Raw genomic sequence first — 23545 nt, 5'->3', positions numbered from 1 at the left:
ACTCACGTCGGTGTGGCTCGGGGCTCACGTGCGCGTGGGGCTTAGGGTTCGAGGCTTGAATCTGGTAGGCAGGGCTTTCTTCATTGAGTTAGACAATTTCGTGTTTACGCTGATGTAAGATTTATTATTTTATCTTTCGGTCCGTTTATTGCAAAGTACAGTGCAACAAAGCCCTACCGCACTGCGTTATAAGTAAAGGCACTAGTGTAAGCTTCCGAAATGCGTCGTTACCAGTGAATAATGTCTGTAAACAAAGGGAAGAAAGCAAAGGAACAACTATTTGTTGATTATACCAAGAACACCGACCGCTGTGGTCGAACGGTTCTAGGCCGGCCGCGGTGGCCGTGCGGTTCTAGGCGTTGCAGTCCGGAACCGCGAGTCTGCTACGGTCGCAGGTTCGAATCCTGCCTAGGGCATGGATGTGTGTGATGTCCTTAGGTTGGTTAGGTTTAAGTAGTTCTAAGTCTAGGGGACTGATTACCTCAGATGTTAAGTCCCATAGTGCTTAGAGCCATTTGAACCATTTTGAACACCAAGCACAGTAATTATGTAACTTCTACGTTTTCAACAGATCACATTTACAAAAGCTGCTGGAAATTTGCACCGTTACCTCCAATGCAAGTACTGCATCGCTCTAGCTCCCCTCCATGCCCAAGCCCAATCGCTGCACGTGCAGGGAGGTAAGGCATCTGGTGGCATCACATGTTCAACATTTCTCATCCACTTTTGAGGTATTTCCCGACATACGCGACTCCGTGTGTCTTACATTAAAGTACTTGTCTCAGCGGCATCTTCATCGCTTTGGGGGGTTTTTAAACGTTAATACTAATCAGCCTGCATACAGAAATGATACTACAAATAACGCTGAAACATAATGAACGATCCAACGGGAAATGCTACATAATCATTCACGTGACATGCGAACAAATAATTGTCCTCACATCAATGACCAGTGAAAAGATGCATTGTAAAGAAGATTCTTCCACGTCTCGCAATATTTACGCTGTGAGAAGAAGTGTGCGACGGGATAGTTGTATCGAGTGACAAAAGAACAACAGTCCACCACAACAAAGAGTAAGAAACATGGTGAACAGTGTGTCGAAGGCGAGAACACAAAGATTATATGGCAGTGCTAAAAGTGGAAATGCGACCTCCAGAACAGATGTGATGAAACGCAGATCAGCAAATCGTAAGTAATTACTTTTTTTAAAAAAAATCGCGAAGTGAACTGTTTGATAATCTTTAAATAACAAAACTGTATCGTTATAGATCCCACTGATGATGCCTTAGAACACGAGAAGGCGAAACCCGTTTGGTATAAATACAGTAACTAGCTGCAGGAAAAGGCAGTTTTATTTACAAAACAAGTATAGATAATATTGTTGATCCACTGTTCCTTATAGAATGACTAGATCACCTAGGGAATGCAACGAAAATACTCCGCAGCCTATGACGCTCCCTTTTCGGACTGGACCCTTCCCATATCTCAAAAGCTACCTGTCCGACGGCCCGCAAAACGTGATTCATCTGAAAAGGTCACCTGTCGCCTCTCGGCAGACGTCCAATTTCGGCACTGGCGCGCAAATTCCAGCCTACGTTGCTAATGGTCAGCTCTCAACATGGATGCATGAACCGGGCACTTGCCGCAGAGGCTCATACGCAGCAGCGTTTACTGAATGGTCGTTGTGGAGGTAGTGCTGCTAGCTCCTTGGTTCATCAGGGCGGTCAGTTTCCAAGATACTACTCCAGGCAGATGTACAAATGAATGTGCGCAACGGAAAATAATAAGGGAGGTCAATTTCAAAATGCTACTCCAGGCGGGTGTAAATAGTAAACGCTAAAATGAAGATTTGGCCCTGTCTGACTACCCCCTGAAGCAGATCTTAGCATCTCTTAATTCCATAAATTACAATCTAAACATAAATGAATGATGAAGGCAACTAATACTACCAAACGATATACGTTGTTTCTTATTATACGTTTATTGCAGATTAAAAAAAACACCCTTCCTGACAAATGTCTATATTTCCTAAGCTAAATTTTAATCAATTGCCCAACTCTGCCTCCTTTTATGGCCACGAGATCTAACATAAATAACGCGAAATGACTGACATTATCTACGTACCAGACACTAGAAGACACTTCTTTCTAGGCGCTTCAGTCTGGAACCGCGTGACCGCTACGGTCGCAGGTTCGAATCCCGCCTCGAGCATGGATGTGTGTGATGTTCTTAGGTTAGTTAGGTTTAAGTAGTTCTAAGTTCTAGGGGACTGATGACCTCAGCAGCTAAGTCCCATAGTGCTCAGAGCCATTTGAACCATTTGAACACTACTTTCAAAGATGATCTACAGTTGTATGGAACCTCAGTGGAAATGAAATAACGTGATCACAGCTGTTTAGCTTTTATAGCCCTAATAAGCCGAAGCAATTTGCGATATCACCGTGTGTACTGCGTCTGGTGCGTCGGCGTGCTGGTTCTCGTACTCGTCTGCGTCGATGGAAGAACTCCAGCCACAAAATAAAGCTCTTTCAAACACTAGGACGGCAGAAGGCGGTCCTCTGACTAATAAAATCTAATACTGTCTAATACTGTTCTACAGACGAGAAACGCGAACTGCCAGCCACAAGGACGGAGTTCTAATAACGTCTCAACGTAAGGATAGACAGAAGAAGTGCTCTCAATCACTGAACGCAGCGTACTCAACGACGACTTCCAACCCGGAGGCGAAGTCCAGAATCGTATAAGTTAGCAGCAGTACAGTGGCTAACTGTTCTAACTATAAACTCTCCTGAGAGCAAAGACAGCAAGTCCGTCTGTACCAACAAAAGCTGATGCCGAGCGACCGTCACACACGGGCGCTCACAACGGTAGACCACGTCTCTCCAGCGCTGGCTTCCCAGCAAGACTTGGCTCCTCACCACGTAATTCCGAAAACGAATCATATTCCCGAAACCACGGGATATTCTCCGTCTCTACACATTCTTCCGAACGCCGACCAACCATATTTTAGTCTTTTGTCGTCCAGGGCGGAAAGTTTGCGAGTAAAAACCTATACTCGTACAATGGTACGCTACTGAGTAAAATCCTTGAAAATAACCCAACCTGTGTGATTTCCGAGGTGCCGCCTCTTCGTTCCACTCACCTGCTATAATAGCGGCCGGCCGTCACCCTATTGTGTCCAAGAGCTCAGGTGCCACGACGTATGTCTAGCTACTTCCTGTATTTAAGCGGGTCCAACACCTGTGCGAGCTTTCCACCCAGAGCTTGAGTTCTACCTGCCGTTTCATCTCCACTGGCGTTTCAAACTCTAATAGTATAGGCAATCATTCATTACGCCGTTTTTATAATAAAGACACTCCGTCACCTTTCATGCAAAAGGGTTAACAATTATTTACAAGACGTAAGTGACAATCATGTCCATTGCCGGCCGCGAAGGCCGTGCGGTTCTAGGCGCTCCAGTCCGGAGCGGCGCTGCTGCTACGGTCGCAGGTTCAAATCCTGCCTCGGGCATGGGTGTGTGTGATGTCCTTAGGTTAGTTAGGTTTAAGTAGTTCTAAGTTCTAGGGGACTGATGACCACAGCAGTTGAGTCCCATAGTGCTCAGAGCCATTTGAACCATTTGAATCATGTCCATTATAATTATCCGGGCTGTTATGCCGTGGTCGGTTGATGAATTCTGTGTCGATTCCCAACGTTTCGTCTCCAACTGCGGGAGACATCTTCAAGGGGGTCCGTAGCTCAATGGAAGGTCCGCCGAAATAAAACGTGCGTTGAGGCACCCACGCAGAAATCATACTGACGTACAGGCTACTGCAAAATCCAAGGTTTTCCTGCCGTTTGTTAACAATGTAACGGAAAGAATAGGGAGGATCTTGACGAAGCGGAATATTACCGTAATTTACAAGCCCACCAGGAAGATACAGGAATACCTTAAGCCTGCCAAGAACGCTCGCAAACCACTGGAAAAAGCTGGAGTGTATAGGATCCCATGCAGCTGTGGTGATGTTTATGTGGGTACCACTAAAAGAACTGTTTCTAAACGTTTGTAAGAGCATAGGGGAAATTGCAGAAGAGGAGAAACGGAACGATCAGCTGTTGCGGAGCATGCTTTCCAGCCAGGGAACCACAATATTCGTTTCGAGGAGACGCAAGTACTATCGGCCACAAGCGGATATTACGAAACTCTCTACAGGGAGGCAGCGAAATCGCTAAACACCCTAATAATTTCAACCGTAAGGAGGGGGGTGTGAAATTAAACGGCATATGGATGCCGGTGTTAAAGAAGATGTGTACCACCCGCCGACTACTGGGTGATGGCAACGGCGATCGACGGCGACGGACAGCGGCCAATTGCACTGACGTTTTCAAAACACGTGACGTCACGCCGCGGCGTGGGAGCGCCCGGACACGGAATTTAGCGGCAGTCAGTAGCGAGCCAGTGGGTGTGTTGGACCTCCCATTGAGCTACGGACCCCCTTGAAGATGTCTCCCGCAGTCGGAGACGAAACTTTGGGAATCGACACAGGATTCATCAACCGACCACGGCATAACAGCCCGGATAATTATAATGGACATGATATTTCCGGCCGTGAAAGTCTATATTTTAGTAAGTGACAATGTCAGTCTCCTTTATATATTCATATATACGATGTACAACTTACCACATGATACCTAATTGTGTTCGTAGATAACGGCAAAGTATGTGAATGAGTTCTTGTGCCGGCCGGAGTGGCCGAGCGGTTCTAGGCGCGACAGTCTGGAACCGCGCGACCGCTACGGTCGCAGGTTCGAATCCTGCCTTGGGCATGGATGTGTGTGATGTCTTTAGGTTAAGTCAGGTTTAAGTAGTTCTTAGTTCTAGGGGACTGATGACCTCAGATGTTAAGTCCCATAGTGCTCAGAGCCATTTGAACCATTCTGAGTTCTTGTAAGGTGCGAAATTATAGCCATCTTACAAGTTGCTCAACAGTTGCACGTAAACATCCCCGCAGCCGTCGTTCACCCGTGTTATCTATGGCCCTTGGTGCAGCACAGTTGTCTCTGAGCAGGTTTTGGATAGCGTCATTTTTCGTGCTTGATATACGTTAACGTCGGCGGAATGCGAACAGTTTATAAACTTAGCCGTTTCGGAAATGCTGCCACACATGGCCCGTAAGCCGATGATCATTCCATTTTGGACGTCCGATAAATCGCTCCGTTTCCGCATTACTCACAACGTCTACGTTGTTTTCCGCGTCCCCTCGACACAGTCTATATATACACTCCTGGAAATTGAAATAAGAACACGGTGAATTCATTGTCCCAGGAAGGGGAAACTTTATTGACACATTCCTGGGGTCAGATACATCACATGATCACACTGACAGAACCACAGGCACATAGACACAGGCAACAGAGCAAGCACAATGTCGGCACTAGTACAGTGTATATCCACCTTTCGCAGCAATGCAGGCTGCTATTCTCCCATGGAGACGATCGTAGAGATGCTGGATGTAGTCCTGTGGAACGGCTTGCCATGCCATTTCCACCTGGCGCCTCAGTTGGACCAGCGTTTGTGCTGGACGTGCAGACCGCGTGAGACGACGCTTCATCCAGTCCCAAACATGCTCAATGGGGGACAGATCCGGAGATCTTGCTGGCCAGGGTAGTTGACTTACACCTTCTAGAGCACGTTGGGTGGCACGGGATACATGCGGACGTGCAGTGTCCTGTTGTAACAGCAAGTTCCCTTGCCGGTCTAGGATGGTAGAACGATGGGTTCGATGACGGTTTGGATGTACCGTGCACTATTCAGTGTCCCCTCGACGATCACCAGTGGTGTACGGCCAGTGTAGGAGATCGCTCCCCACACCATGATGCCGGGTGTTGGCCCTGTGTGCCTCGGTCGTATGCAGTCCTGATTGTGGAGCTCACCTGCACGGCGCCAAACACGCATACGACCATCATTGGCACCAAGGCAGAAGCGACTCTCATCGCTGAAGACGACACGTCTCCATTCGTCCCTCCATTCACGCCTGTCGCGACACCACTGGAGGCGGGCTGCACGATGTTGGGGCGTGAGCGGAAGACGGCCTAACGGTGTGCGGGACCGTAGCCCAGCTTCATGGAGACGGTTGCGAATGGTCCTCGCCGATACCCCAGGAGCAACAGTGTCCCTAATTTGCTGGGAAGTGGCGGTGCGGTCCCCTACGGCACTGCGTAGGATCCTACGGTCTTGGCGTGCATCCGTGCGTCGCTGCGGTCCGGTCCCAGATCGACGGGCACGTGCACCTTCCGCCGACCACTGGCGACAACATCGATGTACTGTGGAGACCTCACGCCCCACGTGTTGAGCAATTCGGCGGTACGTCCACCCGGCCTCCCGCATGCCCACTATACGCCCTCGCTCAAAGTCCGTCAACTGCACATACGGTTCACGTCCACGCTGTCGCGGCATGCTACCAGTGTTAAAGACTGCGATGGAGCTCCGTATGCCACGGCAAACTGGCTGACACGGACGGCGGCGGTGCACAAATGCTGCGCAGCTAACGCCATTCGACGGCCAACACCGCGGTTCCTGGTGTGTCCGCTGTGCCATGCGTGTGATCATTGCTTGTACAGCCCTCTCGCAGTGTCCGGAGCAAGTATGGTGGGTCTGACACACCGGTGTCAATGTGTTCTTTTTTCCATTTCCAGGAGTGTACTCTCCACGTCTAGTGATGCCACCTACCGTGCTATTGCACGTTGACATCGAACATAGGCGGTGATCATATTAATGTGACTGGAGCGTGCACCACTTTGGACGTTGTTTTAGCCTACCGCAGACTTCAGTCATGCAACACACCGATGGCACATTGAAGTCACCACCAACTGTAATTGCGTGAGTCAGGAACTTATTCGAAATATCTTTCCGCTGAATGAACCATGGACAAACCCCACCACGGCAGAACAGGTTACTTACGGAAAATTTCATTCCACCATACATGGGCCTAAGAAGCCAGTCTTATGTAAGTTTGGGCAGACGCTTGCCACAAATGTTTACCTCTGGAGATTCGGAGTAACAGGTGCATCTTGATGTCTGCGGAGGAAATAAGATGGCACGTGTTGCGCTCAAAGCCCCACACAGAATACCCAGTGCCGCGGGCACTGTTAACTGGCCTTTCCACGTGTTGCCTTCGCAAGGAAAGCGACGTAGCGCCCCAGTGGCAGCGCCGCGAGAATACTGCCACGTTCCGTGTTGGGAGCGATATCTCGCCGCTCTCGGAGAGGATATTCATGAGCCGGAGCCAGTGGCAGCCCGCGCCAAAGAGACCAGCACGCTGTACGGCTCGCTCTCTGTCTCGATGATATCTTCATCCTGTAGCCGCTGTAAGCTGACCTACGTGCAGTTTCCAGTTAGAAGCCGCATCCGTCATGCTGTCTGCTGCAGACACTCAAGGGGGCGCGTTTCATTTATTTCCTCCCCACCTAGGCGGCTACTCTGGGAGTGTGACTTCAGCGTCCTCTTCCCCGAACGCTGCAAGGTCTGCAGTCGCGGTACGTGTCCAATAAAGTGGCACTATCAGTTCTCGCGGCTGTGCTCTTCCGTGTGCCATGCGACGACGTTGCGACTTTGACAAGATGCGAGGTACGCATGAGAACTTGCGTGGGTTTGGAAGGTAGAAGAGGAGGCACTGGTGGAAGGAAAAATGTGAGGGTGGATTGTTAGTTGCGCTTTGGTAACTTAGTCGGTGGAGCGCTCCCCCGCGAACGGCAATTGTCCCAGGATCGGGACACCGTAAGGGAGACAGTAGGAAGTTTCAGATGCGCCATTTCCATTGGAAATGGCGCATCTGGAAATTCCTTTCTTGTATCAATCTCCCAGACTACAGTTTCCACCATGTAGTGGAGAGGGAGTTAAGCACAATTACTAGTAATTTAGACCACCGCAAAATCGTACCCGTGTTAGAAAATCACGAGACTACAGGGTTATTACAAATGATGATGATGATGTTTGGTTTGTGGGGCGCTCAACTGCGTGGTTATCAGCGCCCGTACAATTACCCAATCTTTGCTCAGTCCAATTTCGCCACTTTCCTGGATGATGATGAAATGATGAGGACAACACAAACACCCAGTCATCTCGAGGCAGGTGAAAATCCCTGACCCCGCCGGGGATCGAACCCGGGACCCCGTGCTCGGGAAGCGAGAACGCTACCGCGAAACCACGAGCGGTGGACGGGGTTATTACAAATGATTGAAGCAATTTCACAGCTCTACAATAACTTTATTATTTGAGATATTTTCACAATGCTTTGCACACACATACAAAAACTCAAAAAGTTTTTTTAGGCATTCACAAATGTTCAATACGTGCCCCTTTAGTGATTCGGCAGACATCAAGCCGATAATCAAGTTCCTCCCACACTCGGCGCTCACTGCAGGCCGACCCGTTGATTTCCCCTTACAGAGGCATCCAGAAGCTTTAAACTGCGCATACCATCGCCGAATGGAGTTAGCAGTTGGTGGATCTTTGTTGAACTTCGTCCTGAAGTGTCGTTGGACTGTTATGACTGACTGATGTGAGTGCATTTCAAGCACGACATACGCTTTCTCGGCTCCTGTCGCCATTTTGTCTCACTGCGCTCTCGAGCGCTCTGGCGGCAGAAACCTGAAGTGCGGCTTCAGCCGAACAAAACTTTATGAATTTTTCTACATATCTGTAGTGTGTCTTGTCCATATGTCAATGAATGGAGCTACAGTGAATTTATGAAATCGTTTCAATCACTTGTAATAGCCCTGTAGACTACTTTAGAAATATTAGATATATTGAAGACTTTAACAAGCTATGTTAAAACTAAATAATGGTCGTCACTATCCGTAGGTTTTAAATTACTAGGGCTATGACTTGACCCACTGGTGACTGAGACAGAGATTACACGCTGCTCTTTAACTAAATGGTCTGGACAACTGTGATGCAAAGGCATAGGTTAATGGCCAATAGTGTACCTGAGGAGTGAACTGCTGTGCTTGTTAGTGGAATTACGAGACAGGCGCCCACTATCGCCCTCCTGAACTGAAACCACGTATAAAGCTTTAAGATCGTGCACTCGTACTGACGGTCTGTGGCGTTTACGCCACATCCCTGCCCACGTTTATTACATTTTGTAACTATGTTCTAACGCATAGTATAGGAAGAATTTCTTACGGGAGCCTAGCGAGTAGGTAGGATCACAGGCAGACTCATCTAAAGACGCGGCACATGTTCATATAGCGTGAGAACGGCCGGGCAGACTTTTGTGTCCCGCCTGGAAGGCGGCGCGTGGGTTGGATCAGAAAAAGGCAAAACACGTCGGTACTGCTGTATGAATTTAAATCCCCTTTACTCAAGCAATAAGAATACGTAACTTGCAAGGTGGTGCGAAGTTAAAGCGAAGTGTCCTGGCTGGCTGCACGTGATGAAATGGGCTGAAGCAGTCTCGGACCTCGTAGACCTCGACAGCACCGGTTAGAGGGCGCTGTCGTAGTGCCAACTTGAGAAACTATGTGGCAACGTTACTATCGATACCACACAGACAAGAGCCATATCGTACTGGAGCAGGGAGCGGCAGTGGGAATTTACCTACAATGCTGGGCGCAAAGTAGCCTCGGAAAACATATTCGTGAGACCTCATGTTGATTCTAAGATCGTGTGAATCATTTTGGTGACTTTCGTGGTCCTCAGGAGCTAATGGTTAATGACGGAGAGTCTTGTTATGAATATAACAATATACTGGCTCTAGAAATCGTTTTACTAATTTTGCAATTAATGAAAGAAAACAGAATTAGTTCGCATACTAATATTTTACGGTTCTTATTACGCTTAGCATCTAAACCTACCTACTTTTCACATCATTGCGCACGATTTATGGTACAAGCGTTAGAGCTCGCGACCGAAGAAGAAGAAATCGAGCCGGACAAATGCTACGTCACATCTAAAGACGTTAGGTAAGCAAGCTGCGTCCAGTTGTGCTAGGGAAAGTGATCGCAGACATTTATTACTAAAATTCACTGTGTTTGTAAATGCCAGTATATCTTTACAGTGGGAAGTTTCATTTCCTGTAACCCACTGTGTAACTTAAGGGGTTAAATCCGCGTTTACTGTGAGACTACGTTTTGCCACCGACCCTTATATTCGTTACAGTGTGTTAATTTCGGAAAAAACTGTAATAAGAATGAGTTTCGCTTTAAGATTATTGCAAAAAGCTTTACAAAATAGGGGGGGAGAGTGTCACAGACATTATACATGAATTGGAGTGGCAATCATTAAAACAAAGGCGTTTTTCGTTGCGACGGGATCTTCTCATGAAATTTCAATCACCAGTTTTCTCCTCCGATTGCGAAAACATACTGTTAGCACCCACATACATAGGGTGAAATGATCATCACGATAAAATAAGAGAAATCAGGGCTCGCACGGAAAAATTTAATTGCTCGTTTTTCCCGCGTGCCGTTCGAGAGTGAAACAGTAGAGAGACAGCATGAAGGTGGTTCATTGAACCCTCTGCCAGAGTAATCACGTAGATGTAGATGTAGACTGCCTTCTCCACACATCATTACTCCTACTCACCGTCTGGCCTTCCACAGTTTGTATTCCCACTATCCGCTTTACCTCCCATGTATCATTTCCTTAGTTCGCACACCTAAGAGCCGCCCCCCGCCCCCACCCCCACCCATCTCCTTACCTACAGCCTTCAACTTCCAAGGACCATATTCTCTCCTTCCACAGTACTTCTCACCACTGCAAGTTGTTCAGATGTTAAATGAAAGTGCAGTGCTCCAGCGTTTTCTCGTAGAAGAACATCACAGAATAAACTGTAGGCTACAGATTTTTCGTCCTTTCAGCTGCCCATCATTAATCTATTTAACATGGAAACACTCCTCATATTTTTCTATCATCTTTGTTATATCTTCACGAATGCTCCTCTTGGCTGAAGAGCGGAGCATTGTACCACCGACAGCACCCCCCCCTCCCCCACCTTCCATACGGGGCGTGGAGGATTAAATAAGAGTAATGAGAAAAAAAGCTAGTGCACTGTGCGTTACGTTTTACTAGCAGGTAGGAAGCTTTCTGTAACAGGAAAAAAAAATCCTTTCTTTAATCTGCTAGGTGCAGGTAACTACTGACGTTAATTACATAAATATTATGTGGCACTATGTGCCTGCTGCAAATGCGAAACAGAGATTTATCTGTAAAATTAATATGACTTCCTTCCGACGCGATTGCGCCCTTGCGACATCTTTAAGAGGATTCATCACACATCGCAGAAGCGGTCGCTACTGCAGTAATTAAAGAAACTCGAGGGTACACCGGTTCTTAATTTCTCGATTTCACGCCGAGAGAGAAATAACAGGTGAGTGTCCATTTGCAGAGGCCGCGCGCCTGTAATTAGCGTTATGCGGAACAGATGAGCGGCGCGTTAAGTAAGTGCGCAGGGACATATCTCCGGCGCGGAGCTGCCTCATGCATAATTCACGAGCCGCTCTGGCCGCGCCGCGAGGTGTCGCCCGCGGAGCAAGACGGATGGTACTCACAGGCGCAGCAGGTTGGGCATGTTCCCGAAGAGCATGTCCGGTATGTGCCGCAGTCGGTTGTTGTTCAGCCGCCTGCAACAAGAAACAGAAACGCGCCGCGTCAGACAGGCACAGTGGAGAGAAGAGAGCGGCAGCTGTCAGCGGGGCACGCCCACGCGGCCAGCTGCGTAATAAGCGGCGCTGCAGCTACGGACCAAGTTCGTTACACAGCTGTCACAGGATGCAGCATGAGCTCATCAAGGTTTCGAACACTAAAGAAAAGGGAACTGCACTGACGGAAAAAATCGCAACACCAACAAATACACCACTGCCCATTAAAATTGCTACACCAAGAAGAAATGCGGATGATTAATGGGTATTCATTGGAGAAATATATTATACTAGAACTGACATATGGTTACATTTTCACCCAATTTGGGTGCATAGATCCTGAGAAATCAGTACCCAGAACAACCACCTCTGGCAGTAATAACGGCCTTGATACGCCTGGGCATTGACTCAAACAGAGCTCGGATGGCATGTACAGGTACAGCTGCCCATGCAGCTTCAGCACGATACCACTGTTCATCAAGAGTATTGTGACGAGTCAGTTTCTCGGCCACCATTGACCAGACGTTTTCAATTGGTGAGAGATCTGGAGAATGTGCGGCCAGGGCAGCAGTCGAACATTTTCTGTATCCACAAAGGCCCGTACTGGACCTGCAATATGCGGTCGTGCATTATCCTGCTGAAATGTTGGGTTTCGCAGGGATCGAATGAAGGGTAGAGCCACGGGTCGTAACACATCTGAAAGGTAACGTCCACTGTTCAATGTGCCGTCAATGCGAACAAGAGGTGACCGAAACGTGTAACGAATGGCACCCCATTCCATCAAGCCGGGTGATACGCCAGTATGGCGATGACGAATACACCCTTCCAATGTGCGTTCACGGCGATGTCGCCAAACGCGTATGCGACCATCATGATGCTGAAAACAAAACCTCGATTCATCCCAAAAAATAACGTTTTGCCATTCGTGCACCCAGGTTCGTCGATGAGTACACTATCGCAGGCGCTCCTGTCTGTGATGCAGCGTCAAGGGTAAACGCAGCCATGGTCTCCGAGTTTAGTCCTCGCTGCTGCAAACGTCGTCGAACTGTTCTTGCAGATGGTCGTTGTCTTGCAAACGTCCCCATCTGTTGACTCAGGGATCGAGAAGTGGCTGCACGATCCGTTACAGCCATGTATATAAGATGCCTGTCATCTCGACTGCTAGTGATACGAGGCCATATTCTGCAAACAGTCATTGGATCTCGACCAACGCGAGCAGCAATGTGGCGATACGATAAACCACCATCACAATAGGTTACAATCCGACCTTTATCAAATTCAGAAACGAGATGGTACGCATTTCTCCTTCTTACACGAGAAATCACAACAACGTTTCACCAGGCAACGCCGGTCAACTGCTGTTTGTGTATGAGAAATCTTTTGGAAACTTTCCTCATGTCAGCACGTTGTAAGTGTCGCCACTGGCGCCAACCTTGTGTGAATGCTCTGAAAAGCTAATCATTTGCAAATCTCAGCATCTTCTTGCTGTTGGTTAAATTTCGCGTCTATAGCACGTCATCTTTGTGGTGTAGCAATTTTAATGGCCAGTAGTGTATCTAGTATAGCGTAATGAAATTTCGGTGGTAGATTTGTCTAGTCAACATATTTAAGTGATTAACATTGCAAGGTGACAATTTATAACATGCACGAGATAAGCAACTGCAAATGTGAAAAGCTGGTACATAAATAACCGGTGAAACGGCCAAAATGTTAAATGCAAACATGCAAACGTGCATTCATTGTGTTGTACAGGTGACGGAAGTCAGTTTGTTGGGAGGAGTTCTATACTTGTTGCAGTTGGTCGAGCATACAGGGGCGATTAATGCTGTTTGTGAATGGCGCTGGAGTTGCCGTCCGATGGTGTCCCACGTAATGGAGACAGGTCTGATCATCGAACAGACCAAGGGCACACGTCGACAATGTATGTTGGGTTGGAGTAACGGTATGTGGGTGAACGTTATCCTGTTGGAATACTACTCATGGAATGCTGTTCATGAATGGCAGCGAACAGATCGAATCACATGACTTACTTATAAATTTGCACTCAGAGCGGGTGGAAGGATGGATAGATAGATAGATAGATACATAGATAGATAGATAGAAAACACACAATAGACCTCCACCCGGCCCTCCAATGAGCTGTCACTTGACGTCACTGAAGTCGGAAAAGGCAGTGGTGTCGAATCAGTGGAATGCACGTTACAGGGCACCTGTCTCTGAGCTGTCCTTGAAGTAACCGATTTGTAACATTTTGTTGTGGGCCAACTGCTGCTCAGATTGCTGCTGCAGATGCAGCTATGATGCACCAGAGCCGTATGCCAAACACGATTGTCTTCAATCTCGGTAGTAGCATGTGGTCGTCAGGAGCCCAGTCTTCTCGTGAACGTACATTCTCATGAACACCGCCGTCAGCAGTCACGTACAGTGGCTACATTCCTGCCAAGTCTTTCTGGAGTATCGAAGAAGGAACATCCAGTTTCTCGTAGCTTTATTACACGACCTCGTTCAAACTCAGTGAAGTGTTGATAATGGCGTCTTGATCGCCTTAAAGGCATTCTGAAGTAGTATCGACTCACCACGTCCAATTTCGAAGGTAACCAACGCTCACGACCGTTATAGCGTGTGTTTAGAGAAAACCTGATTTGCATCCTAATAGAGGCCCTATTAGCGCCACTCTTATGCGACTGGCGCGAAATTTGAACAGACATCATCTTTCAGATGTAGAAACACAATTACCAGCTTCCGTTTATATGGCACATCTCATCTCATTCTTCGTTTTCAGATTCTATTTTCCGTTAGTGTATTTTCTTACTTTTTCGACCCCAACGGTATTAGGTTTCGAGGCCCGAGGGCGTCTTTCCAATTTTCTTATTCCTACTACTACTACTACTAGGCTAAGGGGGCGCGGTATTAGCCTTCTCCACTGCGCAGGCGCCGCCGCGCCAATTTTCGGTATATGTAAAACGACGCGCACCAGTAATCTTCAGTCTCGTACTCACCTGAAGATGGCTGCATGTTTGTTAGCCGAAATATCGTGCCAAGATGTCAACGTGATCCGGCTACAAGCCCGAAATATGATGGACCAATGACTTTATTGTTCACATGACGCGTTTCGGAATATATCCATCATCAGATATCCAGGAGCTATTTGCGGCACATAAATAAGGCATTTTAAATTTTACTCTGCGAATGTTTCACATACTGCTTGGAAAGCCATATCTACGAGCAGGAATCGCTCCTGGTAATCTGATGATGGATAAATTCCGAAACGCGTCATTTGAGTAAAAAAAAAACTTTTTTATTTTAAAATTCATATATCTCTGTATCATGTTCAGATTTTATTTAAACAAACAGTGTGAGTGATGGTTTTCTCGAGTGTGAATTTCTGTGTAATAAAGGAGGCACAATACGCGTAAGTAGGTGAACAAGACACACTACTTGCTAACATTAGCGTCTAAATGATTTGCGACTTCCGAGTTTACGATTCAAGTACAACCATAAAAATGAAAGCACATCACAAGAGAAGCAGAACAACAGAGACAAACATCACATTCAGTACTACTGTAAATGGAAAACATCACTTTCAGTACTATGATGATGATGATGATGATGTTTGGTTTGTGGGGCGCTCAACTGCGTGGTTATCAGCGCCCGTACAATTACCCAGTCTTTGCTCAGTCCAATTTCGCCACTTTCCTGGATGATGATGAAATGATGAGGACAACACAAACACCCAGTCATCTCGAGGCAGGTGAAAATCCCTGACCCCGCCGGGAATCGAACCCGGGACCCCGTGCTCGGGAAGCGAGAACGCTACCGCGAGACCACGAGCGGCGGACTTTTCAGTACTAATGGAAATGGAAATGGAGATAAATTCCTGAAACATGTAGAGATATGAGTGATAAAAAAAAAATTGGTGCGGTGTTTAATTATTTAAATCGGTTAAAAACACGGTTGTACGCTTTCGAAAAACATCGATACGATGAATGAGATTAACACAGACATGTGTTCTTCAGCATGTTAGAAGAGTTCATACTAGACGAAAAACAAAAGACCTCATCGAACAAGCATTAAATTACTTCATATCACAATATAAATTCTCAGGTGAAATGTCTAAGCCTTCGTCCGACAAGAGGACAGATTGTCCCACTATTACTCAATGTAGTATTGGAAAACATAATCTGCATCTGGGAGAAGTAAGTTAGAGGAATACGTATTGGGAAGCTACATGTAAATAAAAATTATTTGCAATATTTGGCCTTGGTTGATCACATAGTAATTATCTCCAATAATGGAAAAGAAACCATTAATTCCCAAGAAAACTTCCTTGAAATTGCAATCAAAACTGGTCTGTAAACCATACGTAAAACCACGTCTTAGGCGATTTAGGGAAATTATGGAAAACCTGAATCTGGGAGGTCAGACAAGAAATTGAGACGCCGTCTCCCCGAATACGAGTCCAGTGTCTTACCAGCTCGCTTTGTTCCACAACATAACGTTCACAGTAGTGCTAGCTAAAGACAATTCAGTTGCATAAAGTATTTTGTAGAATTAATACTATGTCATGCGAAACAAAGCGAACAGATTTAAATTGATACGTGAAGTAATTTACAAAAGTATAAGAAAAAAAAAAACACGACAATGGTCCGTTCGCCGTTTTATAAGGAGGCCGATATTCCGCAACTGCAGTTTCGAAGTGAGTCATTGATTTTGAATAGGAGGCAAAGAGAGAGGTACTTTTGGAGAAGAATTAAAAGACGTAAGGGCACACACAATCAGGATGTTGAAACAGAAAAGGGCGTTATGTAGGAAGTTGGAGGAAAGTAGCGTAATCTGGTACGAACACCGACAGAGCATGAATCCTTAGAGACCGTTTAAACAAAATGAAATGGAACGCTGGCAGACCAAGAAACAAGGAACAGACAGGAAACGTAATGCGTAATCATCTGCCCAAAACGTAACGTGAAGAAGATGCAGAAGAAACATTTCACAATTACAGACGGAACTCTTGTCTTCTGCGATACGTAAAATCACATGAAATTTTGACAAAATGTTCAGCAGGTGAATGGACAATATCACATAATTCCCCTAAACGTTTGCTGTACAATTCCTGCATGCCTTGTGGTCTACCAAGTCCAGGTGTTTCTCGTATGGCCCTGCAGCGGGGCACCGTAGATCCAGGCTTGCGGCCAGAGAAAGTTTAAAGGTGGTAGCAGTCGTTAGAGAAGGTCGTATTAGCACCGTAACAGCGCCATCTGATGTATGAAACAGAACGACGAACGTAACAGCTGCAGGTGAGACTAACAAGGTTGTAAAATTGCGCTCAGTGCTAGGAAATTGCGGAATAGAGGTATGAAACTCCGGACCAAAAAACTAGACCGTTAGATACGTATCACCACTCACTCTCCGTTTCAACCGACTTACAACGTAACGGGCTAACATTGAGAGCAATGTCATACCTCGAGGTATGTGCTCCGTCATGCACGATCACGTCTACAAGAGTCAGCGTCCACGCCTCTGGTCCCTCTCTTCCATTCACCAGTCAACACACACACACACACACACACACATAACGCAAAGGTGAACCCTTGCGCTTGGCAGAATAGTTTTTAGGAGACGTGATAACAATAATAATGTCAAGTGATAGTCCTGCTTGTGTACGGTCACAGAAAAATTCTTAATATTAGCTCAGTTAAAATGTTTGTGGGATTACGGCGACTACTGAACGGTAACGAACTATCTCTTTTGTTTGTACTTATGAAAAAGCAAAGTCTACAAAGTTGTAATTACTCCATCTACGAAATACGCGACGTTAGATTATTTTCTTCTTCTTTTCCGGGTATCGCGATGAAACGGATATAAGAGTACTAGCTCAGACATTTGTAATAATAAGCGGAGTGTTACATAAAATATTTGTTCCATTTTGTAAAATGACCTCTCCTAATGCAAGTGATTTCGGGCTCGTTTAAATTAAGTTGGGAGTGACTTGTTTGATGATGCATCGATCAAGCGCCTTAAGGGTTCTATAGCTAGCTACTTTAGTACTACAAAGTCGGACCTGCTTCTTAATTCCAAGTCCGATTAACTTCTTTTACAAAGTAACTCATTTTGTATGAACGTTAACTATATATACGGTCATTCGTGACCAAGCGCTCCGTTAAGCCAACAATGACCATTTTGGCTTGAATTCAATTTTCATTCAGTCTATTGAAGTCAATGAACTTGATTTCATTTTAAGTAAAAATAATTATTGTTTATAAAAGTTTCAACCGAAATTGAGAGTAGCTGCACTTCTCCCTTTTTTACCACCTTTGAAATGGATGCTGTTGTTTGAGACTTTGTGATATAATCTGACACACACACACACACAAAACACACACATTTAAGACACCTGACATGGAAGCCATGTATGTGGTCAGTATAGGCAAAATTTCTTGTTTCTGCTAATATTGGAAATATCATAATTTCTTTTGTTACTCCACTACTTGTCTACTCGCGTTGAAAATACTAGCCGGTCCTTGTGACCGAGCGGTTCTAGGCGCTTATGTCTGGTACCGCGCGACCATTACGGTTGCAGGTTCGAATCCTGCCTCGAGCATGGATGTGTGTGATGTCCTTAGGTTAGTTAGGTTTAAGTAGTTCTAAGTTCTAGGGGAGTGATGATTAAAATGGCTCTGAACACTATGGGACTTACCTTCTGAGGTCATCAGTCTCGTAGAACTTAGAATTACTTAAACATAACTAACCTAAGACATCACACACATCCATGCCCGAGGAAGGATTCGAACCTGCGGCCATAGCGGTCGCGCGATTCCAGACTGAAGCGCCTAGAACCGCTCGGCCACCCCGGCCGGCGGGACTGATGACCTCAGATGTTAAGTCCCATAGTGCTCAGAGCCATTTTTTTTTTTTTTTGAAAATACAATTAAAGATTTTATTAGTGTTTAACAACATTACAAATAACTGGCAGTATAGGTTGAAAAATGAACTACATTTACGCTCTCTCTGCAGTAGAAGCCGTAACTAAATTCAAGAAGTATACTATTTTTTATTTAGGAATTTTATTCAACTAATTAGCCATACGCTCTCTCTGCAGTAGAAGCCGTAACTAAATTCAAGAAGTATACTATTTTTTATTTAGGAATTTTATTCAACTAATTAGCCATAACTCTCAAAATCTAGCAACTTCTATAAAACGTCATGTAAGGGGCACTACAGCTCATATCTTATTCAACGTCAGTGAAAAAAAAATAGTAAACTGATCTATTCACTATTACCGGTGTTTATAAAATCATTTGCACTGACTGTAACAAACTGCCTACAGGTCAGTCAGATAGGGCCGTAGCACCTAGACTGACTGGAACGGAACGTAGATGCAAATTACAGAAGTCAGACTCCACTTTTGCTGAACATGTTCTAACGGAAGGTCATAGATACGAAGGCAACACAGAACTGGTAGAGAATTAGCTTACTGGAGACCCTTCATATAAATTAGCATTTAGGACAAAACCCCCACGCGGTTCTAAATAATCAGTTACAGCTGGGAACATTCACCTTCTTAAGCTCTACATGATCCAGTCAAAAAGATACACACACTCCCCGGCATGCTGCCCAATGACCACATTCATCTTCAAAGAATTACACCACAATACGTCGTACTTTGTTTATCATTACAACCTTTAGTATTACATTCTCACAATTTACAGACTATATTTTAATATTGTATGTTTTCGTTATGTGCTGTGTTTGATACTATCCATCTTGCAAATTGTAGTTTAACGTATTTGGTGCACTACACGAGTCATGAGCGTTCGAGTCTAAATTTCTCGCCTAATTAAAGTGTTGTAGTATCTTTGCTTCTGCTGTTTGGTTTCCAACGTACTAGTGTCTCTCGTGAACGTCAGTCACTTGTTTCCTGACAATGGCCCGATAAGCCGAAAACCGGTTTGAAATTTAAAAAAAATATATTGCTAGTACAAAAACATTTAAAAAAAGTGGTTCTAGCAAAAAGTGACGGGAGAATCTATAAATATCTTTTACTGTGCAACGCAGGGAGAATACGTCGTACAGGAAGAGACTATAAGAGAACGGTGACTCGCTAAGGCGGTCTCGGCGGGGCGGAGTCCAAGGTGCATTTGGAAGCAGTGTTTGTTTCCCAGAGCCGCTGGAGAAGCGATTTATGAATACAGGAGGTGCCGCTATTCCCGGGTTTTATAACAAGAACTGCGCGGCCACTTTGTTTTCGTGGATGGAGAGCAGGCGTCCGACTTAGGCGAAAGAGTCCGCTATTTACGAGCTACAGTGGGCCGGGAATGTCAATAAACACGGTCCGTCTCCTCCAATATTTACGTATTCCAGCGCGGGGCGCGCGAGAGGCTGACTCAGCATTACGCCGTGATTCGGCGCGGGAACAGATGGCGGAGGATGCTAGAGCATGATCGCTGTTACACCGAAAGGGACCCTTACTTTGCGGGGAAAGATGTGTGGAAACAAGTTTCTGTAACGTCACTATTATGCAATGTTTTCAATATAAGTAGCTCCAGGGATGCAACGTAATGTGTTCCCAAGGAAGTTTGTTGAGGTCCTTGATGTTCCTATTGTATATTAATGTCCTTGAGGACTTCTCGCAGTCTTCAGTACTATCCAGGAAAGCTGCACTAACATTCAGTCAGATCTTAGTAAGAGTTCAAAATGGTGTAAGCATAGAAACTTGCTTTCAACGTTTAGAACGGAAAATAGTGCATAAAACGAAGAAAGCTACAATATCAATGAATCAATACCTACAGGAGAAGGAGGGGGGGGAGGGGTGGCCAAAAATATGGAAACACTGCGAGAAGTCCATGGTTAACCAGAAATGTGAATGCTGACGAAGCCTGCAGGTTGTATTTGACCACGAGCGGTATCTGTGCAATGTCCTCAATACGTTGCAAGTTTCAGCTGCGGTCAGAACTGCGTTCTGTGTAGATGTGAGTGCATTACGTTGGAACTGAGTGCATTCGAAGGTGGGAAAATTGTTGGTGCTCTTATGGTGGGTGTCTCCGTAGCCAAGGTGCCGAAATGTTTCGTTTTTCTGAAATCTACACCACTTGCATCATCCACCAAGTCACAACGCGAACAAAAGTGTGTGTTGAGTGATCGTGGCGACCTGTCAATGAACACCATTCTGACGAAAAATTGCAAAAGTCGTTGCAGAAATGAATGTCGCGCTCGCGAAACCTATTTTGGAAATTTGGAAGTTCTATGGGACCAAACTGCTGAAGTCAAAGGTCCCTAAGCTTACACACTACTTAATCTAACTTTAACTTACGCTAGGGACAGCACAATAATTCCAATCCCAAAGAAAGCAGGTGTTGACAGATGTGAAAATTACCGAACAATCAGTTTAATAAGCCACAGCTGCAAAATACTAACACGGATTCTTCACAGACGAATGGAAAAACTAGTAGAAGCCGACGTCGGGGAAGATCAGTTTGGATTCCGTAGAAATACTGGAACACGTGAGGCAATACTGACCTTACGACTTATCTTAGAAGAAAGATTAAGGAAAGGCAAACCTACGTTTCTAGCATTTGTAGACTTAGAGAAAGCTTTTGACAATGTTGACTGGAATACTCTCTTTCAAATTCTAAAGGTGGCAGGGGTAAAATACAGGGAGCGAAAGGCTATTTACAATTTGTACAGAAACCAGATGGCAGTTATAAGAGTCGAGGGACATGAAAGGAAAGCAGTGGTTGGGAAGGGAGTAAGACAGGGTTGTATCCTCTCCCCGATGTTATTCAATCTGTATATTGAGCAAGCAGTAAAGGAAACAAAAGAAAAATTCGGAGTAGGTATTAAAATCCATGGAGAAGAAATAAAAACGTTGAAGTTCGCCGATGACATTGTAATTCTGTCAGAGACAGCAAAGGACTTGGAAGAGCAGTTGAACGGAATGGACAGTGTCTTGAAGGGAGGATATAAGATGAACATCAACAAAAGCAAAACGAGGATAATGGAATGTAGTCGAATTAAGTCGGGTGATGTTGAGGGTATTAGATTAGGAAATGAGACACTTAAAGTAGTAAAGGAGTTTTGCTATTTGGGGAGCAAAATAACTGATGATGGTCGAAGAAGAAAGGATATAAAATGTAGACTGGCAATGGCAAAGAAAGCGTTTCTGAAGAAGAGAAATTTGTTAACATCGAGTATAGATTTAAGCGTCAGGAAGTCGTTTCTGAAAGTATATGTATGGAGTGTAGCCATGTATGGAAGTGAAACATGGACGATAAATAGTTTAGACAAGAAGAGAATAGAAGCTTTCGAAATGTGGTGCTACAGAAGAATGCTGAAGATTAGATGGGTAGATCACATAACAAATGAGGAGGTACTGAATAGGATTGGGGAGAAGAGGAGTTTGTGGCACAACTTGACCAGAAGAAGGGATCGGTTGGTAGGACATGTTCTGAGGCATCAAGGGATCACCAATTTAGTATTGGAGGGCAGCGTGGAGGGTAAAAATCGTAGGGGGAGACCAAGAGATGAATACACTAAGTAAATTCAGAATGATGTAGGTTGCAGTAGGTACTGGGAGATGAAGAAGCTTGCACAAGATAGAGTAGCATGGAGAGCTGCATCAAACCAGTCTCAGGACTGAAGACCACAACAACAACAATAACAGGGACAGCACACACACCCCTGCCCGAGGGAGGACTCGAACCTCCGCCGCGGAGAGCCGCGCGAACCGTGCAAGGCGCCTGAGACCACGCGGCTACCCCGCGCGGCTCGAAACCTATCAGCACCAACACAAGATGATGATGTGGGCAGCCGTATCGTAGTATTCTGTGTGCACCATGGTTACTCTGCAAAGTCGCATTACTGGCAAGGATTATGCGATTATTTTGGTTCGTTATGTCCATCTCATGGTCCAACGTTAGTTTTGCAGCCGTGATGCTCTGTCCCATGACGGCAGGGTCCCTGTTCACACAGCTCGAATTGTCCAGAACTGATTTTTCTGAGCCTAAGAATGAATTGTCCCATCTGCCATGACCACCATGGCCACCAGATCTCGTTGTTATTGAGCCTTTGCTGTCTAGTTTGGAGAGAAGAGACCGTGATCGCTATCCACCTCCAACACCGTTACCACTGTTTTGCAGGAAGAATGATATAAGATTACCTTGAAAATCATACAGGACTTGTATTTATCCATTCTGCGAAGACTGTTGGCTGTTTTGATTGCCAACGGTTTTCCTATATCGCACTGAACAAGGTTATTTGTTGCTTTTTCCGTGTTTCCACATTTTAGTCGGCCTCCTGTAGTTGTAAGAATTTTGAGGGATATGAAACGTAATGATCTCGTAGGTCACTGGTAGGTAAACCAGGTGGAAGATTTCGAATCGTTGGTAGTGTACTCACGTGATCCACCCTAGAATAACGCTCAACTTTATGGGCTACGAACCAAATACGACTAACGGGGAATACGATCGTATGCGAGGAATGGCAGGACGAATGGTCACGGAGCTCATGGTACTGCGTCACAGATATGCTGAAGAAACTGAACTGGCAGATTCTTGAAGATAGTTGCAAATTAACCCGTGAATGTCTGCTTACGAAGTTTCAAGATCCAGCATTAAGTGAGGAATCTACGCATTACTACAACCCGTTTAGTATTGCTCTCATAGGAATCTAGACTTCTTACAGTGCGGGAAGAGGCGTTGAAGTAGATATCCATCCTGTGCTCAGAAGGAACCACCCTCTACCGTGTACTGCACAGCGGTTTAGTGAGTATAGAATATGTGGATGTACAAGACAAAATTACAGTCTAATAAGGAGCCGGCACCAACAAGACCTCATATCTTAAAGAGGAAAGAGAACACCCACAATCGACCCCCGCGAAAATTTGGACCATAATCCTGACAGTGTGCACTTACGTCTACATCTAAATAT

At 45.5% G+C, this 23545-nt stretch overlaps 1 protein-coding gene across 3 annotated transcripts in view; it reads right to left on the bottom strand.

Annotated features, from left to right (window-relative positions):
• LOC126187475 (protein slit) overlaps positions 1-23545 on the bottom strand; it is a 793364-nt gene that overhangs the window by 505269 nt on the left and 264550 nt on the right. For all 3 annotated transcript variants that reach the window (XM_049928576.1, XM_049928578.1, XM_049928577.1), the window contains exon 3: positions 11534-11605. In XM_049928576.1, the coding sequence (XP_049784533.1) occupies positions 11534-11605 (72 nt within the window). The remainder of the gene's footprint in view (positions 1-11533; positions 11606-23545) is intronic.

This window comes from Schistocerca cancellata, chromosome 5 (assembly GCF_023864275.1).
Source record: "Schistocerca cancellata isolate TAMUIC-IGC-003103 chromosome 5, iqSchCanc2.1, whole genome shotgun sequence".
In the NCBI taxonomy this organism is placed as follows: Eukaryota; Metazoa; Arthropoda; class Insecta; order Orthoptera; family Acrididae; genus Schistocerca; species Schistocerca cancellata.
Note: the sequence above shows the minus strand (reverse complement) of the source record. Positions and strands in the feature narration are given on the sequence as shown.